Below are 25965 nucleotides of genomic sequence, written 5' to 3'. Positions count from 1 at the left end.
AAAACTGGCTAACAGATTGTATTCAGAGAGTAGTGGTTAATGATTCATACTCCGAATGGTTTAGGGTTGTTAGTGGTGTACCCCAAGGTTCAGTGTTGTAATCCCAGACTATATTATTTATAACTATGTTAAAAATTAAGGGTCCCAAGTACCATTTCAGTGTTTGCAGATGACACCAAGCTGTGCAGTAGAATAATGTCCTTTCAGGATATCTCCAACTTACAAGCTGATCTCAATGCACGGTTTAATTTGGCAACTGTGGTAAATGGGGTTTAATGTTGATAAATGTAAGGTGATGCACTTGGGGGCTAAGAATATGCATGCATCATATATACTAGGGGGAGTACAACTGGGGGGTCAATGGTGGAGAAGGATCTGGGAGTTCTGGTATATCATAGACTTAATAATAGCATGCAATGCCAAGCTGCGGTTTCCAAAGCAAGCAAAATCCTTTCTTGTATTAATAGAGGTATAGACTCCAGAGAGAGAGGTAATTTCCCCCGGTACAAATCATTAGTAAGACCTCATCTGGAATATGCAGTTCAATTTTTGGCACAAATTTACAAGAACAATATCAGAGAACTGGAGAAAGTGTAGAGACGAACAACCAAACTGATAAGAGGCATGGATGAGCTCAGCTATGAGGAAAGATTAGCAGAACTAAATTAAATCTCTCTTGAGAAGAAGAGATTAAGGGGTTGGGGGTATAATCAACATGTACAAATACATAAGTGGTCCATATAGTGAACTTGATGTAGAGTTATTCAGCTTAAGGTCATCACAGAGGACAAGGAGGCACTCTTTACATCTGGAAGAAAAGAGATTTAACCTCCATATAAAGATAGGCTTCTTCATAGTAAGAGCTGTTAAAATGTGGACTAGACTCTCTCAAGAGCTGGTTCTGGCCAGCTCAGTAATTGTTTTTAAAAGGCCTGGATTATTTCCCAGACACACAAAATATAATTTTGTAGGCAAAGCTGATCCAGGGTATATCCAATTGCCTCTTGGGGATCAGGAAGGAATTTTTCCCCTGCTGGAGCAAATTGGATCATGCTTTATTTGGGGGGAAGTTGCCTTCGTCTGGATCAACTGTGGGAAAAGGATTGTGTGTATGTATGTGTATATATGTATGTAGGTATATGTATGTGTATATATATATATATATATATATATGTATGTGTGTATATATATATATATATATATATATATATATATAACATTCTATATAATTTTCTCCCCTTCTATTGGTTGAGCTGAATGGACCTGTGTGTTTTTTCAGCCAGACTAATTATGTAGCTATGTAGTAGGAACAAAGAATATAAAATCAACTTTGTGTGCACCAAACACCTTTCCATACCTAGATACTACATTATAAAAATAGAAGTGACATTGTCATTGTGCTGCACATAGCCTGAGCAGGTAGAAGAGCTGTGGGAGGGATCCAGAAACAATAAACATATTATGACTGGAGCCCCAAGGTCCTAGTAGACCTCAAATGGAGCTAGTACCTGCATTGCATAACAGTAGGCCTCCAGCCTTAAAACTACCGACAACAACAAACCACAGGTACACCATAACAAATATAGGGGAGCCATACTTCAGATGGGTCCCTACAATGTAAATGTGTGCCCTATAATAACCTACAAGGGACTTGTACCCTGCTAGCTGCCATGACACAAACACACAGATTACAACAAGGCCTATCAAATAGCCCTGACCCAGCATTAGCGGAATATAGGGAGGGTGGTATGTATTCTCCAATTTATATTCCTTCTGACCTCCTGAGACCCTCCTGCTGACCACCCCTTGAAACCTAACCTGACCACCAATCTGGCAAGTCCCTGCAAAATTTGTCATGCTGGCCCTTCATCTATTTTTTCTTGTATTACGGGCTAACTTGATTTTTGTATGTAGACAAGATTACCGTATCCTAGAGTTCATCTCCAACAACATGCTGTTAGCAACATTAATCCATAATATCAAAATGAAACGCCAGGCAGAGAGTGATTTTTAAATATTGTTTTAATGAAAGAAAAGAAAAAAAAACATTCAAGAAAAAGATATTACAAAATAATCAATAGGCAACAGTGGAAAAAAAGGGATTTAGGGACTCATTCACACAGCCAGGGGGTTAGTCCATGGTTTTTCCACCCCCCAACTGCCCACCTAAACAAGGACATGCAGCCACTCAGGGCTGTACACAAAACATCATGGCCTCATCAAAAATAAAACCCCCTGTTGTGTTCTATGGGCAGTACGATGCAGTGGTTCGACCTTTTGAGGGTTAAAACAGCCAGTGAGGAAGTGAATTATTGCCTCCCAGCCACCTGTCAACCGCCCTCAGAAATGTGTTCCACCACACATTTTCTGAGGGGCATCAAGGGCTGCTGCACATCTGAACGAGCTCTAAAGGTGGGTTTTTCTGGATCTTGATTCCTTTGTAGAATCCAATTCAATTCAGAGTAGTCCGATCTGGTCAGTCACTGGATCTCATGAACGACTCTCAGCAATCATGCAAAGTTCTGATGCAAAACTAAAATGTGTAAGTTTCCAATTGCAGGAGGTTTTTATGGAATGAGGTGTCACTGAGTCAGCCCCACCCAATGAAGAGAGTGGAGGGGTGTAATATAAAAGTTCTGAAACATTTATGATATTTCAGTTGGCACTCCCTCAATGCTAGTTTTGGAAACTGCATCGATAATTCCTGATGACCATGTTTTACAATCTGACAACCAATGTATTATTGAAAAGAATAGCGTCATGACTTGATAGATATCAAACGTGATACTGACTATTCCCCTTAAGAGATGTAATGTGTCCCTTTAGCTTTCTGTGCCTCAAAATATAAGAATGTTTGGTATCTAACTGATCATTACTTCCTATAGTATATTTTGCATATTTGTGGTATAAATGTAGTTTTATCAAACAGAAATTTATAGATTATGTTGAGTTTGAGAAGATTCAGGTTATGTAGAGCCAGACTCCAAATGTGTATTGCTTATAAATGATTCTATGACAGCTGGTTATGAATTTTTGGCTTAATGAAGGTTTACAATTGCTAGCTGTCTGGCTTGTCAGAACTTTGCTAATTACTGTTTATGTTGGGGCTTAATTAGAAGTTGTCAGGACCTGGGTCACCTGCTGGTGGCAATGTTTTTCCTGGAGCTGAAGGGTGCAGTTCCGGTGGCCACCAGTGGGTGTCTCTCTGCAGCCAGTTTATTCTAGTAATTAGGCTGCACCTGATACTAACTTCTGGGAAGGTATATAATCCTTTTCTTGATGATTGGTGCTTCAGTGTTCTACTTGTAAGGCGTGTCCCAGTGCTATTGACACACACACCGTGGCTTTACCCCGCCTATTCCCTCTTCACTGAGTTTGATTGACAGCAACAGAAGCCAATGCCTCCCTCTAATGCCTCCATGTCCGGTGAGGAGAGAGCCACTACTCTCAGGCACAATGCTGGAACAAGATTATGCTCAGGTCATTTCGGGGGGGGGGGGCTTGGGGGCAGCTGGGAATATTTTTTTATATCTTAGGCATATAATGCACTTAGGTAAAAAAAAAACCTTAAGCATTTTGAACCACTTTGTATTTTTATGTAGGAGCATTAAATTATTTCATAAAACAGCGAAGTGACTCCTTTGTGTGTTACTTTGCTATTGTTAATTTAAAGAGCAAATCAGAATTTACCATCCTCAGTGTCAGTTTAGCACAATCCTGGGATCCTCTAGCACCATCTAGCTGAATACAGGCCACTGATGGTCACTGCAAAGCTCGTGTTTTACACTTTTTTTTCCCTGTTTCCAGGCCAATGTCCAATGAATGTACAGTCTTGTTCTTCCCCTTTGTTCAGAAATCCACAGTTAACGTTTTGTTTATCCAGCTCGTTTTGACTCGCGTTCCGTGCTCATGTCATTGCCAAGCAGTCTAGACGTAGAGTCACTCCATAGCTATTCAAGTTTAATTTCCCTCTATGCCTTGCTGTGTACCGCCCTTTTCCTCAGCTACCAGCAGAGAGATAAACCCAGACGCAAGTGTTTGAAGTCAGCCTTACATCTGGGAACATTACAGCAGTCAGGAAAGGTCTTCCTCAGCATTTGGAGAAGGTTCCAATGACCCAGGAGCTTTTTGGCCTTAGTCCTCACTCTGCAATATCCACAGGTGGTCAGGGAAAGAACATTGGGCAATACGAGGGCACAAATGTGCTGAGCATATGTAGCTGTATAGAGGGACATGTTTCCTGAAGTCAGCCTATTTTAATTGCGACACTGTCAGTTCCAGTGATGCTAGGAGAGTAGAAATATGAAATGTCTGATTTTTTTACTTGTATTTAAAGGTATAGACCCCTGGCCTGCCTAGTTAGTCATTGGCCTGAATCAGGAACACAGCCTCCGAAGTGCATTTGCACAGGGTGCAGGGCTTCAGAGTGTGCACAGCACAGGGTGCGGGGCTCAGGAGTGTATATCAAACATTACACAGGGCTCAGGAGTATGTATCACACAGGGTGCAGGGCTGAGGAGTGAGTATAACACAGGGGGCAGGGCTTCTAGGTGTGTACAGCACAGGGTGCGGGGCTCAGGAGTGTATATCAAACATTGCACAGGGCTCAGGAGTATGTATCACACAGGGTGCAGGGCTCAGGAGTGAGTATAACACAGGGGGCAGAGCTTAGCAGTGTATAGCACACAGGGTGCAGGACTAAGGCCAGTGTACAACCAAATTTTACCTTCTTTCCCCCAACCACCAGTACAGAGCTCCCCCAACCCTCTAGTACAGAGCTCCCCCAACCCTCTAGTACAGAGCTCCCCCAACCCTCTAGTACAGAGCTCCCCCAACCCTCTAGTACAGAACTTTCCCACCAGCCCTCCTTTACAGAGCTCTCCCCCCCAGCCCTGCATTACAGACCTCTCCTCTCCCCCCCCCCCCAGTACAGAGCTTCCCCTCCAACACTCCAGTACATAGCCCGCCCAACCCCCCAGTACAGACCTCTTCACAGAACTCCCTACCCCAATCTGTCTGACTATCTCCTAATCCATCCACCTTTAAATGATCCCTGAAAATCCTTCTCTTTAAAGAAGCCTATGCTGCTTCTACCAAATACACTGTGTTTTTACTTTCTCTATCGGCTCATCCCCCACAGCTATTACCTTTTGTATCTCTTGACCCTCTGTCTTAGATTCTAAACTCTGAGCAGGGCCCTCTGATTCCTCCTGTACCAAACTGTATTGTAACTGTAATGTCGGCCTTCATTTTGTAAAGCACTGTGCAAACTGTTGGCGCTATGTTTATTCATTTATTATTTATTACAGATACTTATATAGCGCCGTCAATTTACGCAGCGCTTTACATATATATTGTACATTCACATCAGTCCCTAACCCTCAAGGGGCGTACAAGCTAAGGTCCCTCACATTCATACATACACATACTAGGGCCAATTTAGACAGGATCCAATTAACCTACCAGCATGCCTTTGGAGTGTGGAAGGAAACCGGAGTACCCGAAGGAAACCCACGCAGGCACAGGGACAACATGCAAACTCCAGGCAGGACGTGCCATGGCTGGGATTCGAACCAACGACCCTAGTACTGCCAGGCGGAAGTGCTATATGAATTGTGTATTATATTAATAATGATCATAAACTTGCGAGGTAAAAATCCACCAGTTTATCCAACTAGTAGATTGTCAGCCATCTACCAATAGTACTTCAGGTGTCTCTGAACATGAAATCGACTGCAAATTTGTGAAATCTACTAAAAGAACAGGAAGGAGGGGAGGGGGAGAGAAGAGAGGAAGATGGGGACAGTTCATTCATAGAACAGTGCTCAGTGTTTACAGGCTGGGATCTGAAGGCTCAGGTAACATCATCATTCATGCAAACAGGATGTAGCTTCCAGCTGCTGTACTTCATATATCCATCCCACATCCCCTTTCTGAGGCACAGCACTGGCCATGTAGAGGGATGTGGGTGGGGAAGACAAGAGGAGAGGGGTGGGAGCATTTAGAGCAGATTGAGTCCTCTCCTCTCCTGTCTATGCAGAGGAGGTGGGGGGCTTGCAGCCTGGAGTCTGTGAGACACTGAAACTTGACAGATGTAGCCAGCCGCTCCTATAGAGTGCTTCCCCTGATGAACAGTTTGGCAACACTGCCTGGGCACAACATCCATAAGGGTTTGCCTGGGGGGTTGGTGAAACCAAAATCTGGGGGGTGCAGCCCACCCCAGCACCTCCCTAGATGATGAGCACCAAACACAAGTGAAGCCTTAAGTGTAAATGGGGTCTAATTAAACATAATATCTGTTCGTGATTCTATGGGTCATTTTTCTGGGCTTCATGTCTAATGGACATATTTTTCATAGAAAAAATTTTTTGTGAATTTTTTTTACAAGGTAGGTTGCCAGGTCTTTCCCCAACCCTCTCCATTTCCATAGACACAACATGCAGAATGTGATAGTACATGTGCATAGCCAATTTGTGCACACATACCAGGGCCAACTTGGACAGGAGCCCATTAACCTACCAGCATCTCTTTGGAATGAGAAGGGAAATCGAAGTACCCAGAGGAAACCCACACACATTCCATGCAAATAGTGACCTGACCTAGATTTAAACCGAGGACCCCTTCTACCTGTTTAAAAAAATAAAAATAAAGGACCCCAGTGCTGCAAGAGCATAAGGGCTAATCACTAAGCCGCTGGGCTGACCCCAACACTAAGTGCCTACCTTCTATACCTGCAGTTGTTTTTTGGTCTCTAATGTATTGGTGTGTAATGAAGACTCACAATACATATGGATTCTCTTCTTTATTTAGAACCACAATAAAGGCTGGTTGGCATTATATTTCCAGCCAATTATATAATACAGGCAGCCCGATAGTCAGCACAACAGTCACTGTAGGAGGTGCATGATGCATTACAGTTACATGGAAATGTCTTCCCGCTGGCACCACAGCGCCCCACACAGGATGAGAAATCTACCCCCGCACAGTCACAGACTCCATTCAGGGAAAGTCCTCCGCTTATCCCAAGTTCAGAGCCGAGCCCGTACTTCTGGCCATCGTATGATGCTGTGAGAAGGAGGAAGCATCAATCAGCATAATGGAAACATTTGTATAACATGCTAAGGGAAGATGTGTGCAAATTGATAATTCTGAGTCTAAATGTTCTTTGAAGAGTAAATCCGGGCTCTGGCAGTCTGTGAGATCCATGCAGTAGAAGAGTGAATTGAGAAAAGGTTATAGGGAACCAGTGGAGCCATCAACCTGTATAGGCAAACCTTAAAGTGACCCATTCAGGGCAAAGTGACAATGTGAAAAGGACCATCAACTTCCCGACCCGTGATCACTTCTCCAGCTCTCCCCGGATGCTCCTTCCTCTACATCAGCTGGTGCAGGTGGAGATTCCCTGGCCAGCCGCTGAATGTAAACAAAGGCTCTGGGATACTGGCTGATGTCATTGCCCAAATTGGACAATGACCATTCAAGACACCACCTGCCTGGAGTTTGCATGTTCTCTCTGTGCGTGCGTGGGTTTCCTCCGGGTACTGGTACTGGTACCCAGGATGCTGGTAGGTTAATTGGCTCCTGTCTAAATTGGCCCTAGTATGTGTATGTACTGTATGAATGTGAGTTAGGGACCTTAGACTGTACACCACTTGAGGGTTAGGGACTGATGTGAATGTACAATATATATGTAAAGTGCTGCGTAAATTGACAGCACTATAGAAGTGCTATAAATTAAGGTACCTGTTTCTGACAGGTACGTTAGTTTCATGTAGGCATCGACAGTTGTGATTGACATTTGTTTGACGGAAGAATGATCTCATTCTAAAGTGTGTCTTTGGCGCTCTGAGTGATTTCAGGGGCATGTCTATTGGGAGAAATAGTGAAAATCACTAGACTAGGCTCTCTCAGGGTCAGGGGCGGACTGACCATTTGGAAACTTGGGCACTGCCCGAGGGCCCGGGGTTAGTAGGGGGCCCCATGAGATGCCCCTGGTACCTTTTTCATAGGCTTTTTTGAGTTTGGGCCTCATGATCCCCTATTGCCCGGGGGCCCCATGAGTTGTCAGTCCGCCCCTGCTCTGGGTACCTACCCATATACCTTTTTTTCCTGGCCATCAGTTTTCAGAACAGACCCTTCCGCAACAAGTCTCATTTCAGCTTACCTCTACTATCTAATCGAATATGAAGAAATTCAACACAAGAGAGATTTCACTTTCATTTTCATGAACACATACCTGAAATAAGCAGTGCTTTAAAACATTTGCCTGGAGTTCTGTAATTTAAACTAATTTTGGCTGCTGTGGTTTTAAATTACTGTAATTGCGTTAACCGATCTAATTACATGTTGATTAAACATGTTGGGAATAAATATAAGCTTTGATTTAATTAGGGAGAAAAGTCAAACTTTTCCCATGGCATAAAATCTATATTTTTTTGTACAGCATATTTTGCCAGAGGATCGTCATGTTAAAAGTTGCATGTATGAAAAGGGCATCTTTTGGTTGTCTAGTTCTAGTAAATGGTACAGCAGTGGTGGGGATATAGAATGCCAGTACAGTGTGTCCAGGGGTTTGCACTGCCGATCCTTTAAAAGCGTGAGTCTGCACCATGCCCTACGATGGCAGGGCAGTTAGGGGCAGCATGCAACCAATTACTGACTCTTACAAACACATTTCTATATACACTATATTGGCAAAAGCATTGGTCCGCCTGCCTTTACATGCACATGAACTTTAATGGCATCCCAGTCTTAGTCCTTAGGGTTCAATATTGAGTTGGCCTGCCCTTTGCAGCTATAACAGCTTCTACTCTTCGGGGAAGGCCGTCCACAAGGTTTAGGAGGGTGTTTATGGAAATGTTTGACTATTCTTCCAGATGCGCATTTATGAGGTCAGGTACTGATGTCAGACGAGAAGGCCTGGCTTGCAGTCTCTGCTCTAATTCATCCTAAAGGTGTTCTATCAGGTTGAGGTCAGGACTCTGTGCAGGCCAGTCAAGTTCCTCCACCTCAAACTCGCTCATCCATGTATGTATGGACCTTGCTTTGTGCATTGATGTGCATGACTGTTGGAACAGGAAGGGGCCATCCCCAAACTCTTCCCACAAAGTTGGGAGCATGAAATTATCTAAAATGTCTTGGTATGCTGACGCCTTAAGAGTTCCCTTCACTGGAGCTAAGAAGCCAAGTCCAATCCCTAAAAAACAACCCCACACCATAATCCCCCCTCTACCAAACTTTACACTTGGCACAATGCAGTCAGGCAAGTACCATCCTCCTGGCAACCGCCAAACCCAGACACATCCATCGGATTGCCAGACAGAGAAGCGTGATTCATCATTCCAGAGAACACGTCTCCATTGCTCTAGAGTCCAGTAGAGGCATGCTTTACACCACTGCATCAGACGTTTTGCATTGCACTTGGTGATGTAAGGCTTGGATGCAGCTGCTCAGCCATGGAAACCTATGAGGTTTGGAGGTCTTTAGCTATTGACTCTGCAGACAGTTGGCGACTTCTGCGCACTGTGCACTTCAGCATGCGCTGACCCCGCTATGTCATGTTACGTGGCCTACCACTTGGTGGCTGAGTTGCTGTTGTTCCCAGTTGCTTTCACTTTGTTATAATCCCACTAACAGTTGACCGTGGAATATTTAGTAGCCAGGAAATGTCACGGATGGACTTATTGCACAGGTGGCAACCAATCACGGTACCACGCTTGGAGTCACTGAGCTCCTGAGAGCGACCCATTCTTTCACAAATGTTTGTAGAAGCAGTCTGCATGCCTAGAAATTATACACCTGTGGCCATGGAGGTGATTCGAACACCTGAATTCAAAGATTCGGATGGGTGTCCCGATACGTTTTATGGCAATACAGTGTGTGGACACATATATATATATATATATATATATATATTAGTGTTATGATCATTATTATTGTTACTACAACTTTTTTTAGAAGTTTAAAATATTGACTGAGGCCCTTAGCTCTGAGACAATGAACAAGACTGGTTAGCTACTGAGGATAGAATTGTTAACTGGAAAATAAGTATAAATAGTTAATTCCCTGCACTGATGCCCCTCTCTACCCTGACAACTTCTGTCCTCAGCTGTGCTCCCTAGTAATGTACTGACTAATGCTGACAGCAATCCTCCTATCTGTCCTTAATTTAGACATATATTATGTTAAGATAAATGACAGTACGGAGGTCACTGGGAGCGCCCATCAAAATTTGGTTATAGGGCCCCATGATCTATAGTTCTGCCTCTGCTAACATTTCTTTTCACATTTGGCCTATGCACAAAATACCATACTGCTAACAGATTAGGGCGTCAGATTTCTACTCTCCTAGTTTTCAGTGTTAGGTGCACTGACACGAGTGGGAAAATTGTCTTTTTCGGCCTCCAGGCTTGGTGTCTCCTGTGTGGCTGACATCTGAATTTGTTAGTATAATCCTTAGGCTAGCCAGTTGAAGTACAAATCCAGCCTTGAATGCAAGAGATTGGGTATATGCACATGTAGACAGGTTAGTCTGCTTCCTCCACTGTAGGTGGCGTTCGTCCGGAGTGGTACTGCACTTGGAGAGGAAGTTAAGAGCAACCTGGTTTCTCTATGGCCTCCTGGAGCTGTGCTCCGATTGGCTACACTGCATCCAGGTGACCTCTGGTGGCCATCTTGGGTCAACAGAGCCTTTTTAGGTCCCTGCTCCTAGGCTTTTTCGCGCATTTTGCATAGTGGAAAGTGAAGGGAAAGAGAACCTTTCTGATAGGGAAAGTGTTTAGCGAGTGGGAGAAGTTCCAGACAAGTAGGGATACACCACTCTTTTTGCAAGTCTTGCCATTGGGACTGGATTGGCCAGACCACATTCCACCCTCTGAGACAGATGCTGTTGGCGCACCTGAATGTGACACTATACTGCACCTAACCACACTTGGTAGCAAGGATATGTCCCTTGCAGCAGGTGTGGAGGGAGGAATAGGCTCCATCCTGGTTCTGCTAAGATCAGCCTTGGCCCTGATGCCTAAGATTAATGGCTCAAATAATCCCTTGGCTAAATGGGAGGAAAGGTTAGAGAGGACTGTGCACCTATATCAGGTCCCGACCTGATCGCGGAGCTGGGTATTAACGCTGTAGAGCAGGGGTGTCCAACCTGCGGCCCAAGACAGCTAATAAAAGCAGTCCAGTACAAAATTGGAAATGTACGGTACCTAAAAATGTTGATTTTTTTTTTTTTTTTTTTTTTTTTTTTTTTTTGGGGGGGGGGGGGAGATTTTTTGTAAAAATGCATTTACACTTAGTGAACACCTGCGAGTGGAAAAAAATTTGACAATGTCTTTTTTTCCAGATATTTCTGCGTTAGTTTTTCAAAAACATATCACATATCGCATAGGTTTTTATGTTGCCCTCTTTTACTTTTATAATAAAAAATATAAAAAAAAATTTGAAGTTTTATTACTCAGGTACATTATATGTGGTTGTTAACTTGTGATCTGCCCGACTTTTCCTGCTCATCAGCTATCCTTATTGCTAGTGTATTTTATGTGCGGCCCAAGACAATTCCTCTTCTTCCAATGTGGTCCAGAAAAGTCAAAAGGTTAGACACCACTGCCCTAGAGGATGACACCCGCCAATCGGTTATGGCACAGCTGGAGGAGGAGCGAGCTAAATTGGAACAGATTGTGTCACACCTGGATTAGATAAAAGGTACCGGTCCCTGAGTTGAGGTGGAGATTCTTTGTTTGGAAACAGCAGGAGGATGAGAATCTTACTAATTATGCGGTAGCAAAGCAATGTCTGGAGGTGCCTGGAAAAGAGGGATGTGAACGGCTGTGCTGACATTACCACATCATATCACATGTTTAAGGACCAGTTCATAGTGGGTATGAAAGCTGGCCCAGTCCGGAGAGCCCTGCAAGAAAGAATCAGGTCGCAACCAACCTGCAATGATAAGGTGGTGGACGTGGTTGTGCAGGAATAGGAAAAGGCAGAAGCAATGCTGGCAGTGATCAAAAAGTATGAACCGCTGTACCTGCAGGAGCAGGCTTTGGCATGGTCACCCGTCAGCTCTACAAGCCATACTGAGAGAGCTGCCTCAAGATGTGGCCTACTTGAAACAAGATATCCTGCTTTAATGGGACTCCCCTCAGACTCATAGGGGCGAGAATCTGTTGCAAAGGGACCCAGAGGGCAACTCAATGTCCAGTCCTGGGGGGCACCAAGTCAAGTGATATTGGCCCTTGTCAATGGCCATGTCTGATTGGCACTGGTTCAGAGCTCATTGTCATGGAGTATGACTTTTACGCACAAAGGTTCAAGGTACGGAAACAACTGGACCCATGTTGGCTATCCCTCTGTGTGGCCAAAAATCTATCTATTCTGGTAGAAGGCATCATTTGGGTTAGGATCCAAATTGAGAACCAGGTGGTGGAACGTTTGGGAGTAGTAGTGACCTGTGGCCTTGTTAATCCGGAAGTATCTGTTGTGCTGGGCATGAACATTCTGAAATACTTGGACTTGCCTCGCCTTCTGACCAAATATGAGCATTCTAGTCAACTGTGGCCTGCAAACTGTGTGGCTCAAAGTGCTCCAGGCCTATGAGGCCCAACGGAGAGAGCAAGTAAACAACCTGAAGAAGTGGGAGTGGTCTGCACACCCCCCAAACAAAAACTACTCCTGGCACCCCTACAAGAAGTGGTCTGGTCACCCCCCCATTGGGGTCCGCAAGAAGCTACAGGGAGAAACTGTTATGGTCGAACCCCGCAAGAGCACCATGGCACCAGGAGAGTGGCTAGAGGGCCATACCTTGTCTTAAATTCACAAAGGAAGAGTCTTGGCGCAGCTCATCAATCTGGAAATTATGCCAATGTCTCTCCCCAGTCACACCTTCATAGCAGATCTCTACATGGTGCCATGCCACTGTATCTGTGCAGCTCCACCCGGGGTGGAAGCAATGTGCTCTCCCCTACAGAACACTAGGGTTCCTCAAGAGGTTGCTAGGAGTTCCTTGAGCTGCGGCTTAATGACCATCGACTTGATGGTACCTGCATAGTCCCATAGTTCCAGGCTGAGCACCATTTGGCAGATCCAATGACATGAAACCAACAATCTTTTTAGCTGCCTGTAAAGGGGTACTCTGACCAACACTGTAAGGGGGGGGGCATTCTTTCCACCACTGCCCACCAACATAAGGGGCATATTTCCCAATGGCCCCCAATTAATTGATTTTAGCAGGGGTTCCCCAAGACCTACAAATTATTTTAGAGGTTCCTCTGGAGTCAAAAGGTTGAAATATGGCTGCTCTATATTGTTCAGTAAATACTGAAGCGTTCATTTCAAGCTCATGTTCTGATACATAGGAATATACATAAGCCTTGTTCACAAATTTCTGTTTAGTTAAAAAAGAGAAATTTAAAAGATAAAATAGCAAAGCCAACTCTTGCTGCAATATTCATTTTCAATCCAGAGATTTTTCCCACAGTTCTTTTTTCTGCCACTAGATGTTCTCAGTCTAATGGCCAGCATCATTCAACCCACTTACCCTGAGCCCAGGGCATCCCAGACTCACCCCCAACCTGTAACTGGACAGTGAAAGGAGAAGCTGCACAGTGATGAGCTCCTCTCCCTCACTTTGCTCTCTACTGCTATCAGCATGCGTCTTAGCAGATGAACTAATTGCCCACTTGTGTTTGCTTCTTCCTCTCAAACTCCAGCCTCTGTAGAGGAGCTGCAAGAGGCTGAAACAAGGTCAAATGTAGGTAACTTTCCTGCTTCTTACTTTTAATTGAAAACTACAGTTTGTGCATTCCTCAATGCATCACCCCAGTAAAAGTCAGATGATGCAGGTTGAATGACCAATGGAGAGCAACAAAGGAGGACATGGAGGACAGCACTGGACAGTAAAGTGGGTGATTTTTTCTAACTTTTTAATGTAGTGGGACCAGGGGCGGACTGACCATTTGGAAACTTGGGCACTGCCCGAGGGCCCAGGGTCAGTAGGGGGCCCCATGAGATGCCCCTGGTACCTTTTTTCATAGGCTTTTTTTAGATTGCACAAGGACACAGGGGTCCCATGATCCCCTATTGCCCAGGGGCCCCATGCGTTGTCAGTCCACCCCTGAGTGGGACAGTGCTGGGGCACGGTGCTTTAGCCTGTATAAATCCTGTATAATAATAGCCAAGGAGTGCCCCCCTTACGTGAGCATAGGTTGCAGGTCCTGTTCTTTTTGTGCCCCCCTATTGCTAAAGTGCCCAAGGCAGCTGCCTCTTCTGTCTACCCCACATCCCAGCCCTGCAATGGGGTGCACGGGGAGCAAACACTGGGGGGGGGGCTTAAGCTTATAGTATGAAGTTGGGCTTTAAGCCGCACCTGCTAAACCATGCCTACTTAACCACAAACCCTGAAACCACACCCCAATCTAATGCAATGCTTCTATTTTTCAAAATGTTTCGGAAGCATATAAAGAGGACTCAAAGTTGTCTATTACACGCATCAATTTTCTGCAGTTTTTATAACCTGGCCTAGTTTTTTTTTTTTTCATGAAAAAAGCACTGTGGGAACATACTTGATAGCAATGATTTATTGGTTGCCTAAACAATTTTAAGCTTCACAATTATATGATCATGCAAAGTATTAGAATTAAATTTTGCAGACTGCTGCGTAGTCAGCACAACACTTTTGGCTGCTGTTGCACGAGGCATTGCAGTTACAAGGATAGCTACTTGAATTGGCACCACAGCGCCCTACGCAGGATGTAAAATCCACCCCCACACAGTCACAGACACCATTTAGGGAAAGGCCTCCGCTTATCCCAATACTAGTGCTGATTCCAAATTTCTGACCGCTGTACAAAGCTGAAAGAGGAAGGGAAGATAAGCTGTTGTTGCTTTCAAAACGTTTCTTAGAAAATACCTTGCATTATACCTATCAGGGCCCATATACACCATGGCGTTGCAGTAACATACATGTTATTACATGCTTTATCGCAATGCACACTACATGTGTTGGTGTGATAAATGTAACTAAATGGTACCCAATGCTGATGAACAATGCATTGCTACCGCAGTGCCATAGCGTGAGTAGGCCCTTTTTCCAATGAAGCATTACATTATGTTAAAAATAACACAGTCAATACCTATGGGTACATTATAATTTGTAATGGAGCTGGCTCAGTCAGTGATTTCTTTTGTTAGAGAGTAACTATGGTCAAAATAAAAATTATAAAAATCTATACTGGACGAGGGTGCGTTTCCCTACGCACCATCTGGCCAATTGATGAGTCTAAAATATATATCTAAAATATATAACCTTTATTCAAATATAAGGAATATAAACAATTAAATTAGATCACACAGTGGCTGGAAGTTGTGCTAAGCTGCACATGGTGGCAAAATGGCGTCACTTCATCTAAAACGGTATGGTATTTGATTTGGTCTGGTGTTATTAACCAATTGGATGTAAGGTAAATAATTGCAATGGTATCCAGTCATATTGTCATGCGCAGTACATTCCACTCCAATAGGCATTAATTACAGCTGAGCATACATTTTTTATATGTTTGAATAAAGGATATATATTTTAGATTCATCCATTGGCCAGATGGTGCGTAGCGAAACGCACCCTCGTCCAGTATAGATTTGTTATTTGCCAAAGATGATGATTTACAACTGGGGCTTCGTTCAATAGTCAAAATAAAAATTTGACAGTCTGTCACCAGCATTAACATTGGATGTGTATGGAGAAGCCACCTGGTGCAAAAGTTCATCTCATTTAAAGGACTTTTTGAAACCTTTAATGGATAAGAGCATGAAATGCAGCCAACATGTTTCAGAGGAAAAAAGCCCTTCCCCCCCCTTCTTCAGGGCTACGGTACACACATAAATGAAATAAAAAAAGTAAAACATTATGCCACATATATATATTAATATGAGTCCATCAAAGATGTTTGTCTTGACATTTTTTTTACCTGTTGATGTTGCTATGAATCCTTTTTTCTTTTTTTTTACAGACAAAGCTTTTCAGCAAAATTGGCAGTTACAAGGTAAGGCAAAAAAATATTAAATTTATGGGGGGGGGGGGGTACGCAATGGTCAGTTTTTATTTATATGGGTTAGACTTTTTTCCAACAGGAAAAAAAAAGTTGCAGTAACTACTGCTTCTAAAGTGTTAGCTGGAGTTTGGGTTTACTTTGTTTGTAGCTTATCTAGGCTGGGTCCACATTATGGGTGCGAGAAGTTAACATTAACATGCATTGCCTTTGCTTTGGATTGCTTTGCCTTAAAACAGAGTTCCAGTTGATTTTAAAAAAAAAAATAAAAGTCAGCAGCTACAAAAACTGTAGCTGCTAACTTTTAAAATACAGACACTTACCTGTCCCTCGGTCCAGCGGCGTCCTCACCACCGCTGGTTTCATCGGCCGTCTTCTCTTCCTGGTGCCAGCCATCTTCAGTGTGGGCACCCAGCTGTGACAGCTTGCAGCTTCACAGCCGGGTGCCCACTGCGCATGCGCAAGTAGCGCTACGCTTTGTGAATGGTCCTGTAGTCTTCTGGAAATGGTCACGTGTCCCAGAAGAATATGGGGAGAGAGGTGGGGAGGACAACTTCCGCTTCCGATCGCCCTAGGCGATCGCAGTGGGAACTTGTCAAATTTGGGTACCCACTTCCCCAAGGTGCCAATCTTTAACAGGGAGCGTGGGACATTGCATTAAAGCGGAACTTCTCCTTTTGGGGAGCTCCGCTTTAACCACTTAAAAACCGGGCTTTTCAGCTTTCAGTGCTCTCACGCTTTCACAATTGCACAGTCATGCAACACTATACCCAAATTAAATTTTCATAATTTTTTCACACAAATAGAGCTTTTTTTTTGTGGTATTTAATCACAGCTGGGATTTTTATTTTTTGCTAAACAAAATCAAAAACTTTGAAAAAAAACAAAAACCTTTGTCTTCTTTTAAAAAAAATTTAGCAAACAAGTAATATTTCTTCTTCACTGATGGGCACTTATAGGCTGCTTTGATGAGGCGGCACTGAAGAGGCATTGATGAGGCTGCACTGATGGGCACAGTTTGGGTGCACTGATGGCCACTGATATGCTGCACTGATGGGTACTTGTATGCTGCACTGACGGGCACTTGTATGCTGCACTGATGGGGCTGCACTGATAATCAGGGCACTGGAAAGCCGGTTATCAGCTTTCCTTTCCTCAGACAGTGACAGCGCTCAGGAAAGGAAATGCAGATAACAGCATTTGTTTACATGTGATTAGCTGTGATTTGAACACAGCTGATCACATGGTAAAGAGCCAACATGATTGGCTCTTTACTCTGATCGTTGATGCACTGTTCCAAGGGACACAACTCACCACCGATCCCCAGGGATGATCACCAGGGGTGCATATGCGCGACTAGAATGGGAGGTTGTCATATGACATCCTCCCAGAAGGAGAGCGGTCTGCCCGACCGTCATTGTACAATAGGGAACCAGTTCAAGTGATTGTAAATGTTCTAATTAAAAAAGCCAACAAACATGTTACCTGCTCTGTGCAATGGTTTTGCACAGAGCAGCCTCCTCTTTTAGGGTCCCCCGCTGTGTGCTGCTTGCTATGGGGACACTCATGTGGGCTCACTCCCGAACCGGTTCTTTGGGTCCATTGACAGATTACAGATAACCCCATTACAGGAAGTCAAAAATAAAGGATCTATGGGCAGGACCAAAAGGTAATACAACTTTGTTACAGGGGGGCTCAGAAAAACAAAAACTGTTACGATAAAGTGTCCATCTTCACTTCCCCCTTCCACGCTCCAGCGAAGTCCCTGACCTCCTCCTTGGTTCAGCGCCGGTGGTTCTCTTCAGGTCAGCCCCAAACTCCACTGATTTCCTGTGAGCCAGGCCATAATTTACAGCCCCCCCCAGGGGGTGCCTTGTCCCACAGGCTGGGCTCAGAGTACTCCAAGACTAAGAAGCACTATCACATTATTAGATGAAAGCCACTCAATCATGGAAGAATGGCCACCTTCCCCCCAGCTCCTACCAGAAGAAGCTGGAAGGCTTGAAGAAAAAAGGTATGTATGGGGGGATGTGGGGGTTGTTGTGGAGGGCTTCAGGGGGTTGGTAGGGAAGAGAGGTGGGTGCAACATGTCTAGAGCTCCATTTTAATGCTAGTGGCAGACTTCATAATATACAGTAAGTTATGTTGTCCATAGTTCTACTTTTACTGAATATAGAGAAACACATTAAGACATGATGGTGATGGTAATGGGGCTTTCTTCCGTTATTCTTCCAGCAAGCCAGCCTTAGACTGCACCAGCTGAATACTTGGCCCTAAAGTTGTGTCTGCAGAATTCCCAGTTTTATTGAACCCATAAATAATGCACCGGAGTACTCACAGTCTTTATGTAGTTCCACCTCCACTGGATAGTGATCAGAAACTGCCTTGGCCTGCAGTTAGAAAAGCAGAATCTCTGTAAGGTCTTCTATTATTAAGCAGGATCTACATAGCACCAACACAGCGCTTTACAAAAATAAAGGTAGACAGTACAGTTACAATACAATTCAAGACAAGAGGGTTAGAGGGTCCGTATCTGTGACAGCTTACAATGTAAAGGGAAACTTTATATGTCCGTTTGCAACCATTTTTAACCAGGGTTCCTCCACAGGTTGCTAGTGGCTCCTTGAGCTGTGGCTGATTGAACTTCCATCTGACGGTTCTACGACCAACGCAACTTGGCAAAACCAGGACTGCTCTGGAAAAAGACTGTGTGTTTTTTTTTTTTTAAGGCGCACAATATGACAATACTTGAACAAAAATGAGCTGCATGGTCGAGTTGCCAGCAAGAAGCCTTTACTGTGCCAAAGCCAAAAAAAAGCATGGTGGTTATAATATATCTGACAACACCTTGACATGCCTCACCAGTTTTTTTTTTTTTGTGGCATTGGCGCATTAAAGGCTTCTTTCTGGCAACTCGACCATGCAGGTCATTTTTGTCCAAGTATTATCATATTGTGCACCTTAGAAAAACAACCACGTCTTTTTCCAGGGTAGCCTGTATTTCTCCTGAGGTTACCAGTGGGTATTCCTTTGTGTAGTTCTTCTGGAAGTTGTGGCTGCAATCTTTCTTGCTCTACCTGACCTTGGCTTGGTATCACAAGATTCCCAAACTGTTCACTTCTTAACAAGTGAATAAACAGTATTGGCTGGCATATTAAAGGCTTTGGATATTTTATATCCTTTTCCATTTTTATAAAGTTCCCTTACCTTGTTACATAGGTCTTTTGATAGAGCTTTTCCGCTCCCCATGGCTCAGTATCTAGCCTGCTCAGTGCATCCACGTGAGAGCTAACAAACTCATTGACTATTTATACACAGACACTAATTGCAATTTAAAAAGCCGCAGATGTGGGAAATTAACCTTCAATTGCAATTTTAACCTGTGTGTGTGTCGCCTTGTGTGTCTGTATCATGACCAAACATTCCAGGGGATGGAAACTTTTTTGATCATGGCCATCTGGGTGATTTCTGTTATTATGATTAAAAAAGGATCCAAACAACTATGTGATAATAAATGGCTTTATATGATCGCTTACCTTAAATAAAAGACAGTTTTTTTGGGCATGATCAGTTATATTTTCAATATAAATGCCAAAATTTCACAATTGCTGCCAGGGATTGCAAACCTTTGAGCACAACTGTACACAGCTATCACGCTTTGGGCAGAAAAGTGCCTAGGCACCCTCACATACTAGCACACTGCAAATTTTCAAGAGACATTCAAGACAAAATGTATATATTTCAAGGTATTACACACAAAATAGATTAAATATGTGCAACCACCAATGTGTCTTCTCACCTCCTCATAAGTGAGTCCATATGACTCCTGGTAGTTGAAAACCTTTGCTGAGCCTGGGACAATTGAGTTCTGTAGACTTGATCCACCAACTACAATCCTGGAAAAAATAACGAGAGATAAAAAATAACACTTAGGGGTGTATTTATAAAACATTTTGCATAGCTGTTCGTCTATCAAAACTGAGTGTAAATTTATTCTATGCGAGTGGGGCAAAACTGAATGTTCTCAGGCTATATTCTAGGCAATTTAGAATGTGTGAATGCAGAAAAATATCACATTATGGCCACTAGATGGTGCTGAGGAGCATACTTATTTCCTATGATAGCTCCATCTAGTGACCATAATGCAGTATTTACCTCCTGGTAGTTGAAAGCCTTCACTGTGCTTGGCACAACTGAGTTCTATAGACATGATTCAATAGCTACAATCCTGGAAAAAAATATAACAAGCGAGATAAAAAAATATCACTTAAGATTGTATTTATTAAAACATTTTCAAAGTCGTTCATCCATCAAAGCGTGTGAATTCATTATGTGCGATTTATTATTATACAGGATTTATATAGCGCCAACAGTTTGCTCAGCGCTTTACAATATAACAGGAGACAATACAGCAACAATACAGCTCAATACAAGAGGGATAGGAGGGCCCTGATCCTTGGAGTTTACAATCTAGGAGGATTAGGACAAAACCGAATGTTCTCAGGCTATGTTAGCTGCAATTTGAATGTGTGAGTACAGAAAATACTGCATTATGGTCACTAGATGGCACTGAGGAGCATACCTATGGCATACCTATGTCCTGTAATAGTCAGCACCATCTAGTGGACATAATGCAGTATTTTACTAGTTGAAAGCCTTTGCTGAGCCAGGGACAACCGAGCTCTGGAGCTCTACAATCCTGAAAAAATTATAAACAGGGAAAAAATATCACTTTTTTTTTTTTTTTTAATTGACTATCTGTTCATCTATCGAAGCATGTGAATTCATTAATGCAATTGGGACAAAACTGAATGTTCTCAGGCTATATCGGTGTAGAGCTCTTCACCCTGAGGTCATCACAGAGGACAAGGGGGCACTCTTTACCTCTGGAGGAAAAGAAATTTAATTTCTTTTCAATTCTATTTTATTTGTTTTATTCTTTTCAAAATTTAAATTTTGGAAGAAAGCTATAATCTTTTTATTTTTATTTTGATTCTATTCTCTTCCTTTTATATTCTATTTTATTCTATTATTTTATTTTCTCTTCTTTTCTATTCTACTCTTTTCTATTCTCTTCTGTTTTACTCTGTTCTATTTTATTCTATACCTTTTGAAATTCGAATTTCAGAAGACGACTATATTCTATTTTATTCTATTCTATTTAAAGCTATTCAATATATTAAATCTATGAAAAAATGTCCTGGATTCTTTCTTGGATACACAGAATATAACTGGATACTAACATTTATAGGTAAAGTTGATCCAGGGAATATCCGATTGCCTCTCGGGGGATCAGGAAGGAATTTTTTTCCCTGTAGTAGAAATTGGATCATGCTTTGCTGGGGTTTTTTTGCCTTCCTCTGGGTCAACTGTGGGTATAGGATTAGAACTTTTTTTTTTTATGGTTGAACTGGATGGACTTTTTTCTTTTTTCAGCCAGACTAACTATGTAACTATATTCTCTGCAATTTGAATGTGTGAATGCAGAAAATACTGCATTATGGTCACTAGATGGTGCAGAGGAGCACAGTTATTTCACCCTCTAGTGGCCATGATGCAGTATTTTCTTCTTGGTACTTGAAAGCCTTTGCTGAGACGGGGACAACACTTGCATCAAAATGTGGATTTATTATGTGGGCAAAACCGAATCTTATCAGGCTATGTTCTCTGCAATCTGTAGATCCTCTAGCTACAATCTTGGAAACAATAACAAGGGAGATAAAAATATCACATAGGGGTGTGTTTATAAAAATGTGCATCTCTTAGATTGTAAGCTCTAACGAGTAGGGCCCTCTGATCCTTCCTGTATTCATTTGTATTGTACTTGTACTGGCTGCCCCTATGTTGTAAAGTGCTGCGTAAACTGTTGGGTGCTATATAAATCCTGTATAATAATAACAGCTGTTCATCAAAAAAACTACATGTAAATTCATTCTGTGCGATTGGAGCAATACCGAATGTTCTCAGGCTCTATTCTTTGCAATTTAGTATGTAGAAAATACCACAATAAGGCCACTAGATGGCGCTGATAAACATACTTCTTTCCTGTGATAGTGAGCACCATCTAGTGGCCACGATGTGGTATTTTCCTCCTGGTAGTGCTGAGCCTGGGACAACTAAGTTCTGTAGACCTGATCCACTAACAACAATCCTAGAAATAATAATAACAAGGGAGATAGCAATACCACCTAGGCAGTGCTGGGACAAGGTCATCTACAGCTCAGAGCGTACATGCCAAAATGTGCCCCCCCCCAAGATGTATGAGCATTATGTTTTAGCAAAAATCCCCCCCAAAACAAATCGAGCGAAAATCTGCACGCTAAGCATACATTCCCCCTCCTCCCAGTACAAATCCACCCCCCTGCTGAAATCCTCCCTCCCAGTACAAATATTTGCCCCATCCCACCTCCCAACACAGATCCTCCACATTACTACTCCCCAAATTTCCCTTCCTAGAACAATTATTGCCCCCCAATTTCCCCCTTCCAACACAAATCTCCTCCCCCCAATTTCCTCTTGGTAACACCCCCCCCCCCAACCTCTGTGTGCAGGGCAGCTTCCCCTCCTGCCCACCCCTTGTGCCAGCCTTACACCTAGGGGTGTATTTATAAAAAAAATTGCATAGCTGTTTGTCCATCAAATTATGGATCCATTTTGTGGGAAAATGGCAAAAACTGAATGTCTTCCAGCTATGTTCTCTGCCCTTTGAATGTGCAAATACAAAAAATACCACATTATGGCCACTAGATGGCACCAAAGAGAATACTTATTTCCTGTGATAGCCAGCACCATCTAGTGGCCATAATGCAGTATTGTTGGATTTACATGTATATGATTTTGCTCTTCAGGTTCCCCAGGAACTTCCATGTGGCAGTGCCTATTTCTCACCTGTCATATGGGCAGTTGGTGTTGGTGCTCACAGTGGTGTCTGCATTATCACCAATCAGCCACTGCAGGCTGGGCTCATGACGAAGACGGATCATGGGCCAGTGCGTACTCTTCACGTAATTGCAGCCAGCGTTATAGTCACCCAAGATAATGATGTCCTGTAGAAGAAAACTATACATGGTTTTTATTGAAAGTTCTGCTTACATGTTGCCTTCCCTGCGTCCTCCCTCCCCCTCTCATCTACAGCCTAATCAGATTTTTAAATGAAACCTTTCAATTTCTTATTTTAGAGCAAGTGATGTCATCTCCAGGGGCTCTATTCATAAAACATTTGTTGCAACAACGTCAGAAGCATCCGTGCAAGCTGAACGAAAAGTCACCTTCATTTTTCTAAGAGATCAATGCCTGTATTGTCATCACCATCTAGTGGCCAAAATAGGGTACAGCTTTCGGAAAATTCTCAATGAGGAAATGATATTGCATTTCGGCAACTAGATGGCGCAAGGAAAAGGTCCCTGCACCATTCCAGAAATCGCAGCCCACACTAGGAACTGCACTACTGTGTGGTTCCCGGCACGGGTGCAATTTCTAGGGCGGGCAGCGTTCCATGAAGATTAATGGCACCCGTCGGCGCAACCCGCGTGTGGGTGGTTGCAGCTGCGGGTTCCACGGCAGTTTTCACTCGCACTAGTGTGAACCGAGCATCAAATCCTTATGCTTGCCCATTTTTTCATAACTTTAGGGACAACATGTGTTGACTTGGCCTCCAAACTCTTCAGATCTCAATCCATTGATCATCTGTGGGATGTGCTGGAAAAACAAGTCCGATCCATGGAGGCTTCACCTCACAACTGACAGAACACGAAGGACTGGCATGGTGCCAGATACCACAGCATACCTTTCACGGGTTTAGCGGAGTCCATGTCTTAACTGGTTATGGTGGGTGGTCATAATGTTATGGCTGATCGGTATATGTTGACAATAATCTACTGTGTCTGTACTGTGCTGGCAGTTCTCATTATCATTTGTAAACTACAACCTTCCTTAACTTTTAACCAAGGAGCATCAAAACTTGACCATGGAGGAAGGGAAGAAGGTGGCCTGATCTGATGAATTCAAGAATGGTTTGAGTTTTTAGGAACACAACGACCAGTTTGAGATGTTGAGTTGGCCACCAAATTCTCCAAAACCCCATCTAATTGAGCATCTGTAGAATGGGCTAGGAAAAACAAGTCCAATCTATGGAGGCCTCACCTGGCAACTTAACTCCTTCACGCCGGTGCCTCCCGGTCCTTTAAGAGTTTCAGAAGCCGGGAGGCGGGGCGGGGTTTAGGGTCATGTGACCACCATGACGCGCCGTCATGGCGGTCACATGATCAGGAAAGGTCCCGATCAAAAGAGGAGATCGGGACCTTTCCGTGAGTACCGAACATGTGTGCTGGGAGCACGCAGGGCGTGCGCTCTCAGCACATATGTCCTTTTTAAATAGAATGCAAATGTGCGTTTGCTCGGCGTCTAGGCCCAGACGCCAGGAGGCCGCACATTTGCGTTTGGCCAGCATGAAGAGGTTAAAGAATTCAAGGATTGGACTGGTGCTAGATACCACAGCATGCCTTCAGAGTGGAATCCATGTCTCAACATTATGACCGCCCACCATAACCAGTTATGTCTGATCAGTGTATGTTGACAATAACTGATCTTGTCTGTACTGTGCTGGCAGATCTCAATATCAGTTGTAAACTGCAACCTTCCTTAACATTTTTAATATGGAGTGTCAGAACGTTATCATGGAGCAGTGGAAGAAGGTAGACTTGACCTCCAAATTAAATCTTCAGATCTCAATCCATTGAGCATCTGTGGGATGTGCTGGAAAAACAAGTCCGATCCATGGAGCCCCCACCTCACAACAGACAGAACTTAAGGGACTGGCCATGTAAGGAATTTCTAGCAAGAAGAATTACGATCGGGAATGCGCATGCGCATAGGAATTCCCGCAGAAGAATTGCCGGTTGTGCGCATGCGTGCAGGAATGCGCGATCGCGCACGTGCACATGCACGGCGAATATTGGTGCCAGACCGCCCATTTAAGGAGTGCCTTGCCTCTGCTCAGGTTCAGTGCTGACTGGTCTTCAGCTCCCCCGTGTCCTGCTTGTTCCTGTACGATTCCTCCGTTACCAATTCGGCTTGTTCCTGACCCGACTTCGATTACTCTCCTGTTACCGGTTCCTGACCTCGGCTCTGCTCCTGACTTTGGCTTTTTTCTTCTGATTCTGTACCGCGCTGCCCGACTGTTGATGACCCTGGCTATCCCCTGACTCTGCTCCAGTCTCTTGTCCTCACTACCTACCTTGTTCTGCTGCACGTCTGGCAATCCACAGAACCTGCTCTGTCTATTATTACGGTGTCCAAATCAGAGGATCATCTGCCTTCCAAGGTCATCATCTGCAAGAGCTGCAAGCAACAACCACTGGCACTCTTGTCCCCCTGGTCCCTAGACTCCCTTTGTTCCAACATCAGCGGGGTCAGGGCTAGTGACACAAGTGAGGCCAACCTCATCAATTTAGTCTCCCATCAGGTACGTGACAGGCCATATACCACAGTATACCTTCAGAGGTCTAATGGAGTCCATGCCTTAAATGATTATGGTGGGTGGTCATAAAGTTATGGCTTATCGGTAAATATTGATAATAATCAGCCTTATCTGAACTGTGCTGGCAGATCTCAATATCAGTTGTAAACTACAACTTCCTTAGAGGTCTTAAAGGATTGGCTTGATGCCAGATATCACAGCATACCTTAAATAGTCTCCTGGAATCCATGTTTCATCTGGTTATGGTGGGCAGTCATAATGTTAACAATAATCAGATGGTTATCAGTTGCACACTACAACCGTCTGACCGCTTGCCCTCCAGAGGATTTCCCCCCCTTCCTGACCAGGCCTTTTTGTGCGTTACCGCTCTGCGTTACTTTACCTGACAATTACGCGGTCATGCAACGCTGCACCCAAATGAAATTTACATTTGTTTTTTCCCAC

General features: G+C 43.6%; 2 protein-coding genes across 5 annotated transcripts in view; one reads left to right on the top strand and one right to left on the bottom strand.

Annotated features, from left to right (window-relative positions):
* HAUS7 (HAUS augmin like complex subunit 7) overlaps positions 1-25965 on the top strand; it is a 217336-nt gene that overhangs the window by 46126 nt on the left and 145245 nt on the right. The window contains exon 2 of the mRNA XM_089674933.1: positions 16005-16037. The gene's annotated coding sequence lies outside the window, so the exon portion shown is untranslated. The remainder of the gene's footprint in view (positions 1-16004; positions 16038-25965) is intronic.
* Positions 6786-25965, bottom strand: part of LOC149463423 (deoxyribonuclease-1-like) — a 99063-nt gene continuing 79883 nt past the window's right edge. For 3 of the 4 annotated variants that reach the window (XM_089674930.1, XM_089674932.1, XM_089674929.1), the window contains 4 exons: positions 22932-23089; positions 19843-19939; positions 18382-18433; positions 6786-7065 (listed from right to left, as the gene is read on the bottom strand). In XM_089674930.1, the coding sequence (XP_089531056.1) occupies positions 6851-7065; positions 18382-18433; positions 19843-19939; positions 22932-23089 (522 nt within the window). In that variant the 3' untranslated portion in view covers positions 6786-6850. Of the gene's footprint in view, positions 7066-14561; positions 14851-18381; positions 18434-19842; positions 19940-22931; positions 23090-25965 lie in introns of those variants that run through there. The other variant, XM_089674931.1, reaches the window with a different exon arrangement.

The sequence above is a fragment of the Staurois parvus genome, unplaced genomic scaffold, assembly GCF_062004578.1.
Source record: "Staurois parvus isolate SC_StPar_1 unplaced genomic scaffold, SC_StPar_1.0 ptg000154l, whole genome shotgun sequence".
Classification (NCBI taxonomy): domain Eukaryota; kingdom Metazoa; phylum Chordata; class Amphibia; order Anura; family Ranidae; genus Staurois; species Staurois parvus.
Note: the sequence above shows the minus strand (reverse complement) of the source record. Positions and strands in the feature narration are given on the sequence as shown.